This window comes from Coturnix japonica, chromosome 3, assembly GCF_001577835.2.
Source record: "Coturnix japonica isolate 7356 chromosome 3, Coturnix japonica 2.1, whole genome shotgun sequence".
In the NCBI taxonomy this organism is placed as follows: Eukaryota; Metazoa; Chordata; class Aves; order Galliformes; family Phasianidae; genus Coturnix; species Coturnix japonica.
This window is the reverse complement of record NC_029518.1, coordinates 69138973-69161818: the sequence shown is the minus strand read 5'-3', so window position 1 is coordinate 69161818 and position 22846 is coordinate 69138973. Positions and strand designations below refer to the sequence as shown.

At 37.3% G+C, this 22846-nt stretch overlaps 1 protein-coding gene across 3 annotated transcripts in view; it reads right to left on the bottom strand.

Annotated features, from left to right (window-relative positions):
• RNGTT (RNA guanylyltransferase and 5'-phosphatase) overlaps positions 1-22846 on the bottom strand; it is a 171837-nt gene that overhangs the window by 90159 nt on the left and 58832 nt on the right. For all 3 annotated transcript variants that reach the window (XM_015858956.2, XM_032443565.1, XM_015858955.2), the window contains exon 11: positions 16973-17137. In XM_015858956.2, coding sequence (XP_015714442.1) covers positions 16973-17137 — 165 coding nt within the window. The remainder of the gene's footprint in view (positions 1-16972; positions 17138-22846) is intronic.

Genomic DNA, 22846 nt, shown 5'->3' with positions numbered 1-22846 from the left:
AAGAGACTACAAAATAATTGGCACATCCCAAGAACTGTCAGGTTTTTACAGACACGGGCTCATAAATAGTAAATCTCTGTAAAGACACTGCAGATTCTTTTTTTCAAACATATTATACAGACTTCAGAAAATATCCCGTTATTACTAGCGCCTTATCTGAAAGGAAACAATTATCTTGTCTGTTCTCTAGGAGAGATGGACCACTCTGCTTATAAATGTGGATATTACTTCTGGTTTATTTTACAGTAGTTTATATCTTGTTTGCCAGTTTCTGTATTTTCCTGATTTATCAACTCCTTTTTAAATGGCAATTTTCTCAGTAGCCCTCCAAAGTATAATCCTAGAATACTCTTTAATGAGGCTTCTATTTTCCAAGTTCAAAATAATAATTAATTACTTAAGCGCTGGTATTTGATGAATATAAGTCATCCCAGAAAGTTCTACATTCAAAGACGAAGACACAAATGTTTCCAAATGTGTTCATTTGACAACATTCAATAAAACAGATAAACATATGTGAATTAATGTAATGCATATTGATACTAAGTATATACAATTTGCTAACTCACAAAATAAATAAATTTTATGTCTATTACTACATTACAGCTGAAGAAAGAATCTCTCAATCACAAATTCAGCTAAAGATTTGTACAAGAAAAATCAACATTTCTATTGGGTAGAAATCCTGGACATAACTGAAAAGTAAAGCAGAATAAAAAATACGGAAAACTTGCTTCACAAAACAATTTGGCTTAATTAATAGGATGGAAATCTGAATCTTCCTTGTTTGAGGTAAAAGAAAACTGTATCAAGAATAACCTACAGCACAGTTGAGAAATTCTGACTTTGAACACCATCAGAAATTCTATTGAATATGTTATGCAACAAATTCAGTTTAAATGAAAGTCACAAAAACCACTTGCTCAGATTCATCCTAATGATGACAAAAACAGATCAATATAACCAAATAACAATGGAGCCACAATTTACTCACATTATAAACTCCAGCTTTATATTATTATAATATATACATATATATATATATATAATTATAATATGTATGATATTATATTTTGAAAAAGAAGCCTCATGAATAATAACAAAATACGCCCATTGGTGAGGTGTAAGCTTTAAGATGATACCAAGGCTACCTTGCAATGCTTTAAAATATTACCAATTGCAGCTTCATAAGAGATGAGCAGAATTGTCTCTACACATTAAGGTGAGCTTTAGCTACTCTTTCTTTCTTTCTACCCTGAATCTTTCTAGTTATCCATTCTGCAGCAGTAATTTCTTTTTTATTAAAAATAAAATTAGAGGCAGTATCAAGAATTAAACAGGCATCTCCAGTCCCAAAGTGAAAATGTACCCAATAATAGACTGGGATGTGGGTAGCTTGGTATGTTTTTTAATGTATATTAACTCAAACCTTACACATACAAAAAAAAAAAAAAATTTTTTTTAAAGTTGTCTACTTCCCATTTTAAGAGATTTAGAACTCAGAGCGAAGCGTTCAGAGAAGCTTTGGTTTTGGTTCTTTGATGAAGTCCACATCTGCCAGCACTGAAATTTCTACAAACACATGATAAAGCTTTCCAATCTTTTCCAATCTTTAATGACTCAGAGGTACGTACAGCATTGGGAGTTAAAGAGAGTGCATGTTTTCTGAAATAAATAAATAAAAACCTCAGGCTATGTATTTTCTTTACTTGGCAGACCATTCCCCCTGCCTAATCTTAGGATTTCAAGCGAAACAGCTGATCCAAAGAAACCCAGTGCAAATTAACAGAAAAGAGAGAGGATAAGAAGTATCAAAGACATACTTTGACATACTTGCTTTCTTCCCTCCCTGTCCCAAAGAAGACATAGCCTAGATCATCAATTTAGACCAGCTTTCAGACAGTTAGGAGGAGGAGGAGGAAGAGGAAATATTCTTTCCTATCATGCATATTAATGAGACTCTTCAAGTGATACACTCAAGTCTCAAGCAATCTTTTGGAAAACTGTCCAGTCTGGAGTTACGGTTGCAGAAGTGGAGAACTTCAGTTCAGTTGCTCCTACTGACTACTACAACTAAAAAAAACTTCTCAGCAATTGTTTTCTTGCTTCAACTTCCCTTTCTCGTTCCTCTGCAGGTGCTTAGAGAGTGAGCAATTCCCCCCTCAGGTGTTCTTTTGTGCAAAGAAACCAACATTGCTTCAAACACCTTCTCCTCTAAATACAGTTAACATTTTTCCCCCCGATCAACTGACACCACTCAGCTGCACTACACAGAATATTCCATAAGAGCCGTAATAGCAAGAAAAGAAACGCACACCCTGTTTTCTGATTGGAAGCCTCAAGAACATTTCAGAATGCAACAGCACTTGCCACAGAAAGCATTGCACCCATTGATGGTACACTGCACCTGGCTGCTTGACTCTTAAGAGCTTCTTCCCAAGCAACTGCAAAAGTCCCAAAGACACAGGCTACCGATGCAAACATCAGTAGCACCTCCTGTATGATTTCATGCTTCCCTCCAATTCGCATATGAAAATGTTCAAGAGTGGGTTTTCAATCATGTTAACATGAGCTGGTTCATCCTGCATCACTCTCATTACCTACTCAAAATAGGTATTAATTGACAGGTAATTTTATAGAAGGATTAAGTCCAATTTCTCAATTACTCACTGAATTTGCTTATCTTAGAAACTTTGAATTTCTTGGCTTATGCTAATAGATTAAAACATCCATAAAGGGAGGCTAGGATCAAAAATATGTATCAACTACCTGAAAAGCTTAAAGCTCTGCAAAACAATTACCTAAAGAAGTTTTACATGATCTTCAAAATACAAAGACTATTGAAGAATAACTGCTTCATTTCTATTAAGCCAGTAAAATGATATACTTTGCCCTAACTGCAAAAGGATCTCAAGAATGAAGATTTCAGTTGCTCATTACTTACTTAAAAGGAAATTTCATGCTCCTTGGCCACAAAAATCAGCATATTACACAAATTACATGGAAATCCTTTAAAAAAAAATATATGCTTGAAGCTCAAATTCTAGTTTTCAAGCAGCCATTCTCTCAAGATGTTAATTCAAGTTCTAAACAGAGAAACGCTGCATGCATATATATATTTGTATATGTAGTCTATATAAAACTGTAAGTGTTTAAAGCAATTTATGTTAACCAATAACTCTGTACCAAACAGGAAAAATAAAAGTAAACTCCAAAGGCTCATCCATTAAAAAAAAATAAATAAATAAAAAAAAATCAAACTCTTTTGAACTGTAATCTATGGCAATAGTTCAAACATATGATGATCAAAATTATTACGGATGATTGTAAAGAAAGATGGGAATTTTCTCATTTTGTAAGATTAGTAAATATGGACTTTTATGAGATGCTATTTTTGGAGGGAGCCTTTCAGTTTGTTAATTTACTAGTAGCTCTGAATCCAATCCTGCCACAAGACTCAAAAACTAAAAATAACCTCTTTGCCAAGTTAATCATACAGAACATTTTGGCTCAAAGGACATTAAAAACACCTAATTACTGCAATTGATTTGTTCCCTATAAGAATGAAAGCAGATAATAGGAGCAATGTGAGACTGATGTTCACTAATATGATCAAGAGACTAATTATTATCCATGAATCATTTGTAGCATTCAAAACTTGATTAATGTCAGGTCAAGTTTAACATGTGATAGGTTTTATTAGTAATGCTCTGCTATCCTACAGCTTGTCAGTTTAAGCGAATGCCATCTGTTACACAGAGGAATAGCCAAGAGTCCAAACAAAAGCACAGTGGATATAACTGGTCACTGAAGACATTTTAATAATTCCATAAGGGAGCTTTGCAAATAATTTGTAGTGCAGTAGACAAGAATCCAGCACAAAAGCACCTGGTAAAGACAGGACATTAGTCACCCAGAGAGCTTCTCTGTAAAGTACGCTTTTATCATTTTAAAGCTTGACCAAAGGAATGTCACAATTAGACCAATATCCAGTAGCAACAGTTCTACTGCAAGAGGAAAAAATTCTGTTGCAAAGTGTTTACATATCTTCCTCTCAATAGTCTGTCCTCACCCTCAGAATGTACTGTATGGAATACAGTATGCTATCCTTTAAAGCATCAGTCATGATATTCATAGAATATTCCAAGTTGGAAGGAACCCACAAGGACCACTGAGTCCAACTCCTGGCTCCACACAGGATCACCCAAAATTCTAACCCTATACATGCTGGACATACCATCCAGAAGGATACTATGAGAAATAGTATTGAAAGCTTTGCTGAAATCCAAAGAGATAACACCAACTGGCTTCCTTCTCTTGGTCAACTAGGTAGATAACTGTCATAAAAAGATATCAAGTTTGTTAAATATTCACCCTGTGATCCTGTGCTGGCTGTGACCAATGACTGCACAGTCTTTCGGGCATTTTTCAGTAACTCATATAATAACCTTTTCTACAATTTTGCCAGGAACCAAAGTAAGACAGGCCTTTCCTCTGAAGGATTAACCAGCTCCTGGAATGCTCTGCTGGTATCTATACCGACTGATCTGTAGCTCCTGCTTGCTTCAGAGACCCAGTACCCAAAGATTCACATTCCCCTAGACTCAGAGTTTTCCAGTATACCTGGAAAGGTGACAGAGTCACAGGGAACACAGTGATCTAAGATGTGGGTAGCACTCCTGCCTACTGCACACTCTGTTCACTTACAAGAGGCTATATTAAACACTGAGTGTAGTCACCAAGGAGGTTACATCCTGCAATTGCCTTTCTTTTTCTATCTCTCAAGCTTTATGATTTCGGGGTGGGATTTTTGTTTGTGTGTGTGTGTGCATGTGTTTACTTCTTAGGGTGTTGGGTTTTTTTGGTGGTTTTTTGTTTGTTTGTGTTTTTTTGTTTCACCAAAAATTTGCTCTGAAGAACTGCTCTGCATCCTGCTCAGATGCACCGTGCACACTGCAACAAGGGACATGTAACATCGCTACCGCTGGGCTTTGACCAAGTACCTATTTTAAAGTCAGCTGGGCTCTCTGCCAACAAGCAGTCAGGAATGGCCTTTGACTCCTACACTTCTAGCACTTTGGAAAGGCAACAGGACAGCACAGGTTGTCCTAAGACAGGTACAATAGTTAGCTGCCCACAGCCTGAAGTAATGAAAAAACACAACCAGGTGAACTGTCAAAGATGGGTGAGAGCTGCACTGCCCTGAAAGTTGAAGGAAGGAGACCTCAAAAGCACTTCCAAATGGAGAGTTTTCTACTTCAGTTACATCTGATTCCTTTTCATATAGGCTGCTTTAAGGCAGAGGAAGGGCATAGATGATCTATCTCATGCCACTTGTAATCAATTGCTAACCTCACTGGAAGTAATGGATTCACTAGGCACAGCATGTGAGTATACATAAAAATAGAGAAGACAAGACTGAAAGGATAAGAACTTGCATATGCCCATCTGCTATAAGGCAGTCAACCCTGTTCAGTTACAGCAGAGCTATGGGGAAATGCAAGCAAGCTGCATGCAGCTGGATGAACTGGGTCTGGTTAGCCATACACTGACTCTCTGATGGCTTCCTTCGAACCAATCATTAAAAAATGTAGTCAAACAAAGATGAAGACAATAAACAAAACTATCTTACAATATTATTTCCTCCCACCCTCTTCCTTCTCAGACTTAATAAAGAGATATCAGATTTATAGGATCACCTCTCCTTCCTGTGCATCAATGAAAGTGTAATTCAAGTACACGTGCCTCTAACTAACAACTCATGTAGCAAGAAAATGCTGAGAGACAATGAAATAAATTCATGTTCCACAAGAAAATGCATACTGGCAGTGACCTATATGTTGTGATTATCAATAACTGCAAGTAAAAAAATCTTCTGCAATAGGTTCACTTTCAGGGTATCCCAGCACTTCGTGGGAAGGGAGATTTATCAGCAGTCATTTCCCTTGTGCACAGCACATTCACAGCTCCTGCAGCATGACAGGAGCTGATCTGTTATAAAACCTCACCTGGCCACTCCATGAAACCTTCACAAGCTCTCCACTACTGACAGCAGGAGCAGCAAAGCTGAAGTAACATAAAGAGGCAATGGGCAGGTGCACGCACAGAGAGGAAGGAGAGTGACCTCATTCCATCTGGGTTTGCTCTTGCACCTGCATACTCTCATCTAACCTAGTTAGAATTTCAGCAGGAGAATTGACAGAAACAATTATTTACCTCACAGCTACAACAGCCCTTTCAGATGTATTCTAAATTTGTTCTCCTCTGATGGCTCTCTTGTACTCAAAGTAGATGAAGCTCCAAAGACAGGCTGCCACTAGCATGATTTGTTCTTCAGGTCTAAGTTTTAGCTCTGTTTTCTGGCTAGAGCAGGGATCCCAAAGATTCCTCGATGTCTTCACACATAAGTAAGTGCTCTGAAGATTTGGTGCTAGTAGGCCATAGTAACAAACAACAGTGTAATCCAAAAAAAGACATAGCTACTATACAACTTATTACTTCATCATTTGCACATGTAATTTCATAGCTTAGGACTTACAACAACTCAAAGTAACAACGCCTGTGCATTTGCATTCTAACTAGGACATGACTCTACACTGATTGTCTTTCAGAAGAGCAGTTCTGGCAGGAAAGTCTCTACCAGAACTTATGTATTCTTTCAAGAACAGGAAGGTAACAAATATTACTGTTGATATTTGTATGACAGGGAAAAAGCAGCACCCACAAGCAAGTCAGAGACTGATCCCTGTCTGCAGTCTGTTTTGTATCCATCATTGAGGCAACTGCCAGCAAAAACATGTACCACCTTCCCCTCCTCCCCTCCGCTGGATACTCAGTACCTTTCCAGCCCCCATTAGAACCGCTGCTACTTTCACAAAGGAGCGTTATCTGCTTCTTTCACTGAGGACTAAGGAGAAATCATTCTTATCACTGGAAACCTGCTTCTTAATCTTCTCTGGTACCTCTCTAAAAGATGTAAGGAAAAGCCACTTCTAGACAGAAAATTAGCTAAACGTTACTATAGTCTGCAATGGGATGCAACCTCTGACAGTGAAAAGGTGAAACCACCACATTATGTTGAGTTCATTATCCAGCCGCGAGGGAAAAAATGGTGCAGTGAACAACACCAAAACAAACTGCAGTGGGGGAGGAGAACCAAGTTTGACGGTTTTATCTGTTCTTTAATCTGGTTTTGGTTTTATAACTAATTTATTACCTGTCATCTTCAAGGATGCTACTAATGGTGGCTGTATGCTTTGTTCCTTACTATTTGAACAGGGACATTTTGCAAAGGCGTAGAGAGAACACCACAAGAAGAGTCCCACTGAGCTATCAGCAGTTTGCTGCTTCTGCTTGAGCAAATCCAAAGGTCACGCACCTAATATATTCAAAACAATACCCAAGAATAACAAGAGCACTATGCACGTTAATGCTTGATTTGACAGCACATCTGCATTACTGAATTCAAAATAAGCATTAGGCATTTCTTGCTGTCAATCTCTTCTCAGAAGCACAATTGAGAAATTGACATCAATTACCTAAGATGTTTTCAAATGCTTATTTCAAATAAGAGAAATAGGCTGCTACAAGAAAGTTTAATTGACTTTTGTGATAGCCTCAAAATGGTATAAACACGGATTCCTCAAGGCTGAGAAGGAATACTATGGATAAACAGCAGTCTTTCATGTTTATTTTACCTGATGAAGAAACAGAGCACAGTGTAACTGTTTAACTTACATTTCCAGTTTTCTATTCCGACTGCAATGTACCATCAGCTTTTTCTTTTAGGGGTTGAGACTTTGTCCACATCCTTTTCCCTGACAATCACCATCATCCCTGAGTGATAACAGTGCCAGGAATTGTATGTGTACCTGCCTGAAACTAGAACCCCATTGGAGCTAGAAGATGCCATCAGCAAATTCTCAGACCTGTTTATAAACATGTTACTGAACGGATGTCAGAGACACCATAAAGTCTTCGCAATCCTATATTCTCTAAAGAACAAGATTCTACCCACTAATCCTAGGAAGCTCCTCTCTGGTTTTGACCAAATATAACATCAATCAAAAGTTCTTCTGATGTCGGAAAGAAAAAGACATTGAGCCGAGTACGAGACCTTACAAATATGGTGAAGTACATTCATTTTCCAAATGATTTTGAAATGTTATAAGCCTGATAGCATTTATTTGTTATCTAGCCCCTGCATAAACTGCTATAGCATAATCCGGCCTGTGGTTGTCAAGAACTTAGGCATGTTTTAATTAAATCAGATAATTAAGGATCATGTTTTATTAAGCATTTCCACTAAGACTCACAAACAGTGCCAAGTATGCAAGTAAGTAGACACAATAATTCAATTAGCTATAAAATGGATATCAAGAACACAAAGTTTGTGTACATTCACTACTACTATAATGCCTGATTCAAGCCCGGATACTGTATTCCACCAGGCCCCAAGGCAGTGATTTTAACACAAAACATTGCTACTACTGTACCTTGGATATTTAAAAGCAACTGATATTTCTGCTACGCAATGGTACTCAAGGGCTTAGTTTGCTACAAAGCTGAATTAAGACTTTCCACCTTCTTGCCTTAAGAGTAAAATGCTACATTTTAATAGTTCTGAATATAAAAAATAAATAAATTTCATTGAGTTTTATTTTTTCCCCCAAAAAAAAACCTGGGCATACCATGGGAAACAAAACAGTTTGCAGGGATGTCTTACTATCTTATATCACAAAAAAAACCTGTTTTAAACAACACCCCCAGCTTATGAATTTCTTTGTCTTTTCATTCATTTTACCCAAATGAAGCACATGCCCCTTGAAAATCCTTCCAACACAAGGAGGCTGATGGCTTCCCTGTGGAGTGCTATTGCCAGGAGGCAGTTTGGAAAGTGACAGGCTGTGAAGAGGTACAACGGGCAATATTAAACAGTTGCCCTTCAATTAATGTGTAGGGTGACCCACTTAGTCACCACAGCTGAGTCCTCTAATTCATAAGATTCCAAATGCACCAGTTCAATTGCCCATACTGGGATACCAACTGGCAATTAAGTCCAAAAAGATCTGTATTTTTTCTGATTCAGAATAAAACACAAAACTGAAAATAGAAGTCAGTGTTAAATACCTGTAGGTATTTTTTCTACTTAGAAAGGCATATGACTTTCCACTGCTCAAAAAACAGAAAATATATATATATATATAATATATATATATATTTATAAAGATTTGAAACCATTTAAAGTTGATGCTAAAATGTCAAAACCTGAGCACGTATTATTCTGACGCTTAAGCTCACAATGTGAACGAAGTATAAGGCTTCATCCATATATGTTTGCTTTTCTGTAAGTTTTGTTTTCTTTCCCACATGGCTTCAAGAGCCAGAATTTAATTATATATTTCACATCTGAATTAACATACATTAAATTAATTTGTACCACTAGCATGGACCACTATTTATGAAAATAATCTTTCACGAAAATATTCAAGACTGTTTGTTTTAACTTCACCAGGTCATTTCCTGGAAAAATATAACTAATGTGTGAATAATTTCTTAAATCAGAAGCAAAAACCTATTTCACCTTTTATCCAGCCCACACTATACTGTGCTGAAATACTATATTTAATCTTCAACATCATGGTAGCAAGTAGCCTAATCCTCCTGTTAACTCCAGGAAATGAACACAGATTCTTGCTCATGAATGGGTCTCCCCAAACAACTCCATCAGAACAAGAAGGTTAAAAGTTAGTAATACGTTAATAATATTTTTGTGGATGATGGAGCACCTTTGGGTGTAAGCCTGGAAGGCCTGGCTCTGGATAGTGGCATTCCCTGAGTAAAGAGAACACAGCTAATCATCTACCAGGGTAGCCAAGCTTCTGGTGGTATACAAACCTCTAAGGGAAGCCTTTCCCTCACCTCAACCTTCACAGAGGAAAAGCAGGTTTCCTAGGGGAGATATGACCCACAAGCTGCTATATGAACTGACTTCCAAAACTACAAAAAGCAGCATAGATAGACAGCACTGGGTAATTAGTTATTTGCTCATTGTGACAAATGAAACATGTAGAAGTTGTACTAAGGAACATGGTTTAGAGGGCAGTACTATTGGTAGGTGGATGGTTGTCTAGATGATCATAGAATCGTAGAATCACCAAGGTTGGAAAAGACCTAAATGATCATCCAGTCCAACCGTTCACCTATTACCAATAGCTCCCACTAAATCATGTCCCTCAACACAACATCCAATCATTCCTTCATCTCAGAGGTCTTTTTCCAACTTTGATGATTCTATGATTCCATAAACAAACAGTTCATCATGTAAAACAACATCTGCCTGACCAACTTTCTTCACCTAATTAAGGATCAGTATATATAAGTCTATATTCAGTATCAATAGAGGTAGTCTAGATCAGCTATGCAGAGTTAATGAATTCTCAAGCCCTGCTGACAAAGCCCTAAACTATAGGCTCATGCAAACTGATACAGAAAAAACAGCAGCTTCCCTGCATCACAGAGAGTGGAGAAACCCCCAGTGGCAGCTAGGCACCCCACTAATCCTGGCCTGAATTGTTCCTGCTTACCCTCATGCTCCTACAGCCAGAAATGGCATTTACCAAGCAGCACCCACATCATGTCAGTGCTGCAACCGGTTGCATGAAATATCTCAGTGCAAGGTCTAAATTGGAAGTGCGAGCAATCTGCATCCAAACTCAAGAGTAATTGTACAATCATTTATTTCATTTTACAATTTATTAAGCTTTCATTCTGTCTGGTTCTTTGCCCTTACTTTCAAAATTCACAGGACAAATCATTTTGAAAAATACGCTGGGATTCAAGAACAGCTGACAATTGAAGATTATGTATCCTACTACAGGTACATATTTCAAGCCTCTTACTCACTACTTAAATGCCACATTTATCAGGTCCATCATTACTTGCATTTACAGGAAGAACCGCACTGTGATGATTTCAGTGAGAATGTCCACCAGCACAAAAACAACTGTGAGTGGAGTAAGGCAACGCTACAGGAATGTATAAGAGCAAAGTGATGAAGAAATTATAGAGTAAAGAAATAAAAGCAATTACAAACAAAGCAACAGGTGAGAGGGCTTAGAAAATAATTCAAAGTAGACGAGACTATAACCAGGCCAGAAAGCTGGAACCAAACGGAGAGAGGACTATGGTGTAGGCCAGGCTGCTAGGTCTGGATGAGGAAGCACAGAAGTGAAAGATGAGCTGAACATGCTACTCCTGAAGGCGTAGAAAATAAAAACAAAATCAGAGGAAGTAAGTCTTTTTGGCATAAAAAACCCCTCCAGATGGAAACATTCTTCCTCCACCCAGATACAGGATCCAAAGTCTCCAATACAGATACAATATACAATTCAGCCACCACCATTCCTACCCACTGAATCCCTTCAGATTCTAACTCATGTCTGCAGACCTTCACCAGCTTTTGTCTACAGGCCACTTGGTGACAATATACAGGATCCTACGGTCATTTACAGTCAGTTTTGAGTGAAGTTATTCCAGTCCAAACACAGCTGATGTGCCCACATATTCTACCCTTTTCAGTACTGCATCCAATCAATTTTAACCACACAAATGTTAGCTCGCTCACCACTCTCTCAGTTGCCTGTAAAATATTTCACACCAATATCAGCAAGTCATGCCATTCATTTTCTTCTTCATAAAGAAGGTTATACAACCACTTGGTTTTCTGAAGCATACCAACCTCAGCAGTGGCCACACATTTACTCGTACAGCATTTTTAACCAGTCTGTTTTTTCCAACTACAACAATGTCAGTTTATAATAATAAATAAAAATCCAGGTGTTGAAGGAAAATAAAAATGAAACCCTCTCTACAAAAAAAAACCAACCAAACAAAAAAAAACCACAACAGCACAAAACCAGAAGAACCAGGGACACAAAGTGCGTGATCTGTCAGTTCACAGGTTTGACTGAAAACTTTCAGAAAGATCCCAGACCATTTAATCTTCTAACAGAGATTACTCACCTTCATTTTAATCCCTCTAGGACCAGCTGTCATTTTAAGATCAGATAATTGTCTGAGAACTGACAAGTCCTTGATATACAGCATGCTAGCATTTGAAAAAGGTTGCTCATTTGACCTGTATCATTGTTTAACCTTTAGCCCTATTGTTCCATTGAGAGCGATCAGCACAATTCTCCATGGGACCACAAAAAAAGAAACTTTATTTTTCCAGCCACAGCAGAAAGCACAGACACTAGACGTGAGGCTCCAGTAATGATCCAGACTGTGCCTGCCCATACGGAAAAGCTTTGCAAAAGAATTGCAGATTGGCTTAGACAATGGAAACCAAACATTTGCATCATTTCTAAGAGCTTAATTCTTTCTTCCCTATGTAACTGTATTCCCTCTCTTCAAAAAATGAAGATAAACTCCCTTCTGAAAATCCTAAAACATTTGTACAACTAGAAGTCTAAGCCTCAAAGTCTAAAAATACACAGCATAAAAAGCATTACTCTTTTTGATCTTCAGTCTTTTAACATAAAGGAAATCTTAAACTCAGTTTCTTCCACCAACTGCTGTCATCCTTACACGATGGGAGGAAGAGTTGGTGGACTGGGACATATATCACATGCTAATATACACCAAGAAAACAAGCAGGACAACCAAAGTGACAAACAATGCAAGTGTCGGGACAAACAGTAAATAGGCAAAATAGCTCATAAATGTCTTAATAAAAGAATCTGGAAGTCACATCGTACATTAAAAGGCCAAAATACCCATAGATTGTATCTGTTCCCAGCTAACACTAAAAGAATAAACTGTTCAATGATTCTTTGTTTATAAAAGCATACAAATCTAGTGGCAATACTTCCATCAGTATCACAGTTCAGCAAGGTAACATTTTCAAAGCTTTGGAGAACCTATAGCACACCCCCAGATGGCTGCCCCTTTCTTTTCTTACTCTTATCCAACTTCAATCTCTCTAAAAATCAAAAGTCCATCAAAGCCTCTTAAAATAACATTTGAGATAATACTGTAGAGATCTAGCCCTTAATTGCACAATCTAATACTAACAACAAAGGGCAAGGCAAAAGGATAAACACTGCCGCAGTACTTTATCACAGTATTTATAATTGCAGCTTTAAAAGTGGTTTTCACTTCACAGTTGATTTTCAAACAGGGAAAAAAGAGCAATTACTCTTAAATCTGGTTAATATCAGATCCTACTCCGTAACTTCAAGAACTATTTCATTATTTGAGAAACTATATAACAGAAGACAATTCAACGATGTTTTAAGTGAATCCTTCACATTTACACTGAAAATAAATAAACCCACATGAAGAAAAGTCCACACTGGTGTAATTAATAGCAGAGTAAGCGAATAAAACTTTTCAATACAGTGCTGAGACTCCTGGCTTTGTTCAGTATTATTCCTACAACCCACCTAGACCAACACCCATGCTTCCAGCTGAGGTAATTCAGAAGTAAACTTGGTTCTTTTCTTGACCCTCGATAAAATCCAGCTGTGTTTGAAAGAAATCCAAGACAAACCGCTCATGATAGAATCTATCATTTACACCTATTACTCCGGGCACTCAGACACCTTAATCAATCTGTATAAATATTTCCTGCTCCTCTTCATTTTATTGGCATCATCTCTGGAGATGAACTGATGTATTTGCTGAGTCAATCCAAACACGAGCAGACTTAGAAGCCAGGAAGGATTCTCCGGCTCTCTCCAGACCCTTGTTGTGCTGCACACAAAGCTGGTAAACCCTACCAAGACATCTGTCATTGATGCAGAAGAAAAACCAGCCTGTTCTCTTCATTTCACTAATGAGGTGTTGGTAGGTATGAGTTTACTTGTCGTGATAGTTGTAGAGATGACTGAAAAAAGCATAGTAAAAAGGTCGCCAGCAAAGCAATACTATTTCTAAGTACTTCTTTCTCAGGACAGGGTGACAATTCTAAACAATAGTATGTTCTAACCTCACGTAATTAAAAGTCCTTTTTGCAAAGCTGCCATGAGTACAACGATCTCATCTTTGCATCACTATCCCAAGGAGCATTAGAGGAGTCAGATAACTCACCAAGTTCACAGAACAAATGAGATGAAATTTGTATTTTTGATATAAGAGCAGCAATAATTATTTTGAGAACATACTGTCGTAAATGCAATTATTTTGAACAGGTACGGATTTAAAATAAATTCTGAGGTTTATAATTCTTAAGGTTTCCCTTAAACATTTCAACTCCACACCAATGCTGATAGTGCTACCTCAGATTCCCTACAGATATCACAGGGCATACAAACAATACATAGATAATGACAAAAAACCTTATTTCTTACTGAAAACAGTGATCGTATTTAAAGTCTCATTAGCTGTTATATCAATATTATTATCAGTAGGGCAATTAACGTATTTCACTATACAGCAGTCACTTTTAATCAAAACAAAGACTGTTTAAAACATATTAAGTATACTGCTCAAAAAAAAATAAGATACAAAAGTCTACGGTTATTTCAAGCCCAAAATGCAGAAAGCAAAACAGTGCTCCATCACCATCCTTAAAGATGACTTTAAAGGTGATTATAATTTGCTCACTGAGCCGCACAGGAACCTCAAACACACATTACAATGTCCTTACAGTTTTACCTCATACCACAGACTTACTGCCTATCTCCAGACAGCACATTTTGAAAGTTTTAGTTAAGCTATAAAAGCCAAAGAGGAATCTGTGCCTCACGCTTTCAGATGCCCTGCTGTGTGGTCACTGCTATCTCTGTTTCAAGGCATATTCATTGCTTACAAAAAGCATCAAAACTCCTAGAGAAAAAAGGAAGGATCAGAGAAAGAAACAAAATGCCACATAGCCCCAGAGTGTAGAGCAGTTGCTGAATTTTATTTGGTCTAATAGGGGAGGGTGGATTATTAAGTGACAAACACAAAAAAAGATTTTTTTAAACCCAGGATATTACTCTTACTTGCCTTATTTTCTTACCAACTTGATCTATAACGTGCATAGAGTAGGTAAATCATAAATGTCTGAAATATTTTAAATAAGATAAAACTCTGTTCTCTTTGCAGCACTGGGTAGCCCCTAACCCTGCTGCTCTCTCTATGTATGTCTAACTGCTGAATATAGCTAGATTTAAAAAAGTAAATAAATAAATAAAAAATTCAAAAACTAGCCAGGAAACTTCTTCACCCCATAATTCAGAAGTTAATCAAATCTTGTGTCAAAGGCAAGGATAAAAGGAAAAAATAAATTCTACAATAATGTCTAAGCACTGATGTCAAATGCACTATAAATCTACTACAAGGCAAATTCTAGTCCTGTGTATTTTATTTTCCTCATCAGTATTGCCCAACAGTAAAGCATCAAATATAAGGCCTTCACTAACTTAAAGAATTTACACTGAAAAGTTGCCTAAGAAAATAAAGGCCCGTAAACACAACGCTGACTGAAAATGCTGTAGTCAGAACTGTTAAAATTCAGTACATGGACAATTCAGAAGCCTCATTTAGACAGGCAAATAAAGCAGTTGAGCCTAATTTTCTTTTCCTAGTTTTTGGGAAGGAGGTGACATTTTCAATAGTCATCGTCTGGCTGGTTCTAAGCTGTACTGCACAAAGCTATGGTACAAAGTATATTTTGATGACTTTTGAAATGTACCTCCTGACAGCAATCAGTTCTTAGCAGAGTGGCTGCCAGCAGTCAATGGCTTCATGTGTCAAATAATGATTAGATATAAGTTGCCAGAGATTTGTTTATAGATGCGTTTTACCTGGAAAGTTTTCTAGGAATGCTTCCACACATATTTTCCTTGGGATTTTTAAATAATCTGGAACTCCAGTTTAAGAAACAGGTTGAAGAAATAATTAATATAAGAAACCAACTATTAATCACATGTTCCTTTTAATTTCAAGCTCAAAATTCCATGTCTCGGGCAAACAGCCTTCTACCTCCAAGACAAGTTTACATTGAATTAATAGCAGTGGCAATATGATGTTAGGTAGATGATCCAAAAAACAATACTATGCTTCAGAGAAGCGAACAAAACATTTACAGCACTTTAAGCGAACAAAACATTTACAGCACTTTATGCATACAACCTCCTGACAGAATTGTTCTCGATTCAAACCTCCCCAAGACTGCCATTGTGTCGGGCTTCTTGAAAGTCCAACTTATGTTCATCACTTTGAGTTTTCAGCCACCTCCTGGTTAGCCAAAACTCCACTAATGCTCCTGCTGGGGCAAGACTTATTGCCTGCTAGAAGCTCTAGGTAATGACAAAAGCAAATGAAAGCTAACAATTGCATATTCACTGCGTTGGTTAGATATGGGACCCCTCTAACAGCAGCACTGATGAAAAAGGGTTACTCTAGACAAAAGTGTTGTTCAATTAATTCACAGAATAAAACTATTTTACAGAATGTTACAATACTACTTTACTGACGAACAGAGTGTGCACTGAAATACAGTAACTCACATATATATATTTGCAAGTCACATGCTCTCTGGGGCAGCATTTTAATAAGCAAGATGTGGAGGTGCTAACCAACATGGGCTCAGTAATCATTGCTGAAGAGCATGTGGGAGTTCAAGCACAACTCATGATTCTTATACCAGCCCCAGATGAGGACTGGAAACAAAAAAAGAAAGTTATATTCTATGATATAAAAGAGGACAGTGTGAACTGTGCAACTCTCCAGTGTTCCCATTGGCTAGGAGACATTTCAGACTCATGCTGCTGTATCTTAATTTGATACTATCACACTAAAGAACTACGTTTTATCTTAGGACAGGTTTTAGATATGGAAAAAGTGGAATTCAGTAGAACCAAAATTGCCTTTTACCACACACACACAAACATTAAAAAAAGGAAAATTTAGGTTAGGGAAAACCTGAACACTGCATTGTTACCCTCTGCACCTTAATGTAAAAACCTAAAATTGAGTTTACCTTTCTTGAAGCATAGATGTCAAAAAACGGTTTGTTTCGAACACTGAATGGCTCCTGTGCTTTGTCAATGTGACCAGTCTTCATTTTTTCATGTCGTGGAAATATAATCTCTTTTTCTATACATGAAAGTCGAACATTAAAATCACAGTCTCCAACTGGCTGTCCCTGTTGAATTAACAAAATCAGTATTAAAACCAGACACTTAGCAAATTGTTGGAACAGTAAGTATTCCTTACACCGCATTTAGAACCATACAGACACAAAAAACATTCAAATCAAATCACTATCATACACATATTTGCCATGTATTTGGTTTCCAAGTCTTTGTCTCAGGTTGTGATAGACTTAATGAAATCAAAGTTCATATAAGGATAAAAACCCAAAACATGCATTCAAGCATATGTGAGTTAAACTAAATGCTTGCAAATTCAGCTAAGAAACTTAAATGACAGCATAGCTTTGACTATATAGCAATTCCATACCTTTCTACACAATTTTATTCTGAAGTCATTCAACTCATTTTACTCCTAACAAAGTCAAAATAACAATGCATTTCACGTAGTTAAGCAAAACCCTGCTTAAATGTACCACAGTGTTGTTTAAAAGGAAGAATAATTACATAAAAGTTAGCTTTTCTGTCATAGGAAAGAGAAAACAATAGCTGCAGTTGGAAAATATGCCAAAAAATACTGGCTGCAGAAACACGCAGAATACATGATGGTTCAGTCCTACTGACACAAAGCAGCCCTTTCGCATCACTCTTTGCACACTGATGAAGTGAACTAGTCAGTACGAGCGTCCTAAATACGCTTGTTGGATTAATAGCTGCTTATAATGGAGTCGAATGTGTTTTGAACATTAGATGGTGACAAGAACACACCGTGGATGTCATTTAGTGAAAATGAACAGAAATTCTAAAGTCTGTTTCAATTCAACTAGTATTAAGGCATACATAATTCATACATCAGCATTAGTTCAAAAGATACCTAGCACAGGAAATACTTTACATGAAACCATCCCTTATTTTACCACCTCATTCACACACACACACACACAGAACCAGCAACCAAGCCACACTGCACACAGTGAGAGGAGAAAGGGAAGGAGAACCTGCAAGATAGAAAGCTCCATTCAAACATATGACAAATAGAACCAGAACTTGTCTGGAAGAATAGCAAGCTGGTAAATGTAAAAAAAAAAAAAAACACAACTAACCAGGCAACCAGATCTAGTGCCTGATTTAGTGGCTGGCAACCCCACCCACAGCACAGGGGTTGGAATTAGATGGTCTTTGCAGTCCCTTCCAAGCCACCCCATTCTATGACATGCTGAAGGGGTATGCAAAGAGAAGAGGGAATTATTATGTTCTGAGCAAGTCTCTCAACTCAGAGAAAAAGCAAACACCCGTGTTAGATTAAGGTGAGTTTAATTAAGTCCTTTCCAAACTCAAAAGGAAACACTGCCACCCTGACCTTTGTATCAACCAGTTGAAGAACGCACACCTTTTTCCTGCAAAATGTGATTTATTTTACATAACTTATCATTTTTTTCAACTTCGTTATTATTATTTATTAACCTATACCTAAGTTTTAGAAATCTAACAGACCTGATCCCTTCCCTAAGGCAGTTTTCCCACACAGCCACATTTCATAAGGTCTGAAAGAGCAGATGAGCTAATTAACTCCAAATATTTGAGCTTCAATAAGAAGTTTTTTAGAAGTGCTTCTTTACAATGATTCATTCAGAAATGTTTTAGCACAGTGACTTCATTTCAATCCCTTCATAGTTAAATTAAAAGCCAAGATGATTTCATATGCCCCACGAAAGAGCTGTATCACTTTCTTTTCCCTTAAATAATCCTTTCGCTTCTCACAGCTATTTGAAACTAATTATTTCCTGCAGCTCTGTCAATCATATATTTTTATTCCAAAGCTCGTTAAGTGGAAGGTCTATCACATAAAGGTCAGAGCTAGGCTGACACGAGATTACATGAGATGAGAAAGCACAGGTAATGCTGCCAAGCAATTGCTTCATCAGTCAAGTAAATTAAGAAGTTAAGGAGTATTTCATTCCCACCTAAGTACAGGATATTAGCGGTAAGAAAATTAACGCAATGTTGAATTTAAATCAAGGACATGCTGAATAAAAGCAACACTGGGAGAGGAAGGCTTTTACTGTTCTTCAAAATTCTCATAATCACAAGAAACATTAGCATCTAATGTATGCATTCTGGTCAGATCCTAAACCTTCAAGTGGGAAAACCTAGCTAGAAGTAAGTAGGAGGGAAATGCAGAGCACAATAATTTGTAGACCTTGACAACAGAGGATGAGAATATATAGTGTATAAAGCACACATTTAGAAGTTCTCCAAAAACAAAACATCAGTGTTTTCATAACTTTTAATGGAACCACAGAATCACCAAGGTTGGAAAAGATCTCTAAGATCATCCATTCCAACCCACCCATCTATTACCAATATTTCCCACTAAACCGTGTCCCTCAGTACGACATCTAAATGTTTCTTCAACACTTCCAGGGTGATTCCACCAATTCCCTGGGCAGCCTGACCCAGATTCTAAGCAATACTTAGATGTTCTATAAGCCTGAGCATTCAGATATTTGAGACTGAATGCAAGTTTCTTGTTTGTTTGAGAAGGATGAGGGTCAGCAGCACCTAACAGCTCTGCTAGTGGAGTGTGAGATGGCAATTCCTGTTCTACGCATTTTCATCCCAAAATAAGTTGGCTGGTGTGGAGTAAGGCACAGTTAACAAGTAGCATGTGTTTCCCATCCATGTAAGAAAGTTACACTTCCCCCTCACAAGATTAAAATGTATTCCAGAGCAAAATATCACTTAGAGAAGACTTGGGGGAGACTCATCTGTTGACCCTACTTCTCTTCTGAGATTTTTTTTCCACCTGTTGTAACTGCATGTAATACTCATAGGACGCTAACTCTACAGGGTCACAGTGTAGAGTGGGCTTGCAGTAGATGTGACACTGAAAAAGACTGTTTCTACTTTAAGCACAATCCTCCACACGATCTCAAAACATAAAATAAGATCTCTAATGAGCTTTGAAAGCTGCATAAGTTTGAACTTTTCAATTTAAATTTACAGGATAACAGGACTTCTGCTGTATGTCACACTGGGGCACTTCTCTCTCAGGAAGAAGCACAGCACCTCTGAGCAGCTGCTGAAACAGACAGGAGACAAGTCTCCATTCTGCTTCTAAGGCCAACCTTACGGCAACTAAAACTTCACAAATTTGGTGAGCTGCATGGGGAAAGTCCTTCACCTCGCTGGATGGAGTAGAGATAATAAAAACAGGTACACAGGTGCTAAATCCTACAATAATATTTTCTATTAGAATTTGAACACTGACATGAACACTGTTGATAAGCAGCTTGGTCCAAGATAAACTGAGAATACTTGCCTACCTGCCAGCACAGTCCGTTCCGTTTGCCTCCCCCAAAGAAACACCTTAGAGATGAATAATTCAGCACATGCGTGCATATACGTTCCACGCACGTCTTTACTTATTGAGCCACAGCAGAACACATGTCACAACTGTCTTAGCTTTAATGATTTTGAGAGAAGAATAAAGAACAAGCAGGCTGAAATCCTACCCTGTGTTTAGCATTATTGTTGACAATTCAAGGCACCCACAGCTGACATCTGCATTTCCAACTAAAGCCCATTATTAGTTCTCCCATTTTCTGAAGACCTCGCAGTCAAATATCTTGCATTTAATACTTGTACTAATGGTCTGGCATGGATTGATTCTGATTGTGCTTTCATAGATGTGGCAGTCTTTTTTTTATTTATACAGATATGTATGTGTAGCTTATACATAAAAACAAATCTGAAGGTGCTGCCCCATTCTCCAAATGAGATTATAATCAAATTCAATCATCTAACTTTTTTTTTTTTTTGCATTTTTGTTTTTAAAACAGGACCAAAAAAAAGCATCAAAGAACTGAAATGTACTGACGAATCACAACGTTTCCATTTTCCTTCTCTAACACAGAATACAGCTATTACAATCTGAAAATTGAATTTGAAATGTGTCTTTTTCTAAATTTACCCACCAAATATTAAGAAAAGCTACATTAGTGGCAAGGAATTAAGCCGCTTCAAAATGGTTTCTAAAATTTATATTGGCAATGAGGTACAGTATGTGAAGTACTGCTTCAATTTTAACAATTCAAGCAATGCACTGCACAAACATAATTACTATTTATATGTTGCCAGCTTATACAATGGAATATTGCTTCGACTTACCACAGAACAAAATTGGTTTGGGAATCAGACCCATTAAAAGGATTACTTCAGACATGTATTTAACTATCTGTATTCCTTTTTCAGGAGAACATGGGGATACATTTTGGAATGAATCAACAAAGGAAGGAAGTTTGTATTCCACGAGTAAACTTCAAGGCCTAACAGTTCACACCTTTTATTATCAGCAAACAGAACTAGAACAGAATATCAGGACTGTCAAAACAAGGACAAACATCCAACCCACCACACAACCATAAGGTAGGCACTGAAAGCTTAGGAGCTGCTATTTGGGAATACAGACAACTCAGTCCAGTTCGTTGTTTGACTGCATGTACAGTGGTTTCATTCAGCATCTTTATAATCCTTATAAATCCTTCCGAGCCTTCAAAAACAAAACTCAAATCAGCAGATTTTACTGGGATGTAAATGACTGAAATCTGCAGGAATGATGTTCTAGTCTAGACTGGCTGCCTCCCTCAAGTACTTTAAGGAGTTGATGAACTTCCAATTTTTAATTGCAGAATTAAAAAACAGAATTCTAATAACCCACAGCTATAAAATAGATTCTCCATCATCATCATAGGGATATTTACACACAAAAAGATCTCACACCGTCCTCCCTTGGGAATCTAAATTTTGAATAATTCATTTAGCACTGAACATAGGCTATCTACAAGATAAAATATTAAACACAAGGCTTTACTGCTTCTATGTTTTTCATATGACTTTTGCTAGCACTGTTGATGCATGTAATATGTAGGCATTTTAATTTTAACAACCACTACATGGCCCAGACAATATTTTGTTTCAGTTCTCCTTACACTCTCTTCCCTTTCACATGACTCTTCTTAGGATTAGTTATTGATCTCTTTTACACTGATGTCTTTATGAGGAAGTAGCACTCCCATGAGTTAAGGAAGCATGGGAAAAATTCTAAATCTTACAAGATATTGCTCAGAGTGTTTCATACCTGAAAAGATTGTAAAACTCATTTTTTTTACAAAAATCACTTTGTTTTACTTAAAATAAGATTATTCTTTTACTTTTTTATTTAAAATAAGATTACTCATTACAGTAAGCATAACTCCCCTAAAAATAATTTATATTTTAAAAAAATCCAACCTACAATTATCACTGTTTCACAAGTGTTTTCTTAGAAAGGGAGCCACCTGCTTTTCCTAAATCACAATAAAACTAAACATTAAGCATCTGCTTGTAGTAGATTTTATACTCCTGAAGACTTGCAAAAGATCTGTAAGGTAAGTACACAAGAAGGAAGGGGACAGGCTCTTTAGCAGGATCTGTTGTGAAGGAACAAGGGAAAATGGTTTCAAACTAAAAGATGGGAAGATTGACATTGGATATAAGGAAGAAGGGTTTTTTTATAGCAAAGGTAGTGAGGCACTGGAACAGGCTGCCCAAAACAGTGGCAGATGCCTCATCCATGGAGACATTCAAGGTCAGGCTGGATGGGGCTCTGAGCAACCTGACCTAGCTGTAGGTGTACCTGTTCACTGAAGAGGACTTGGACTAGATGACCTTTAAAGGAACCTTCCAACTCAAAAGATTCTATGATTCTAGTCTCTGTAAGA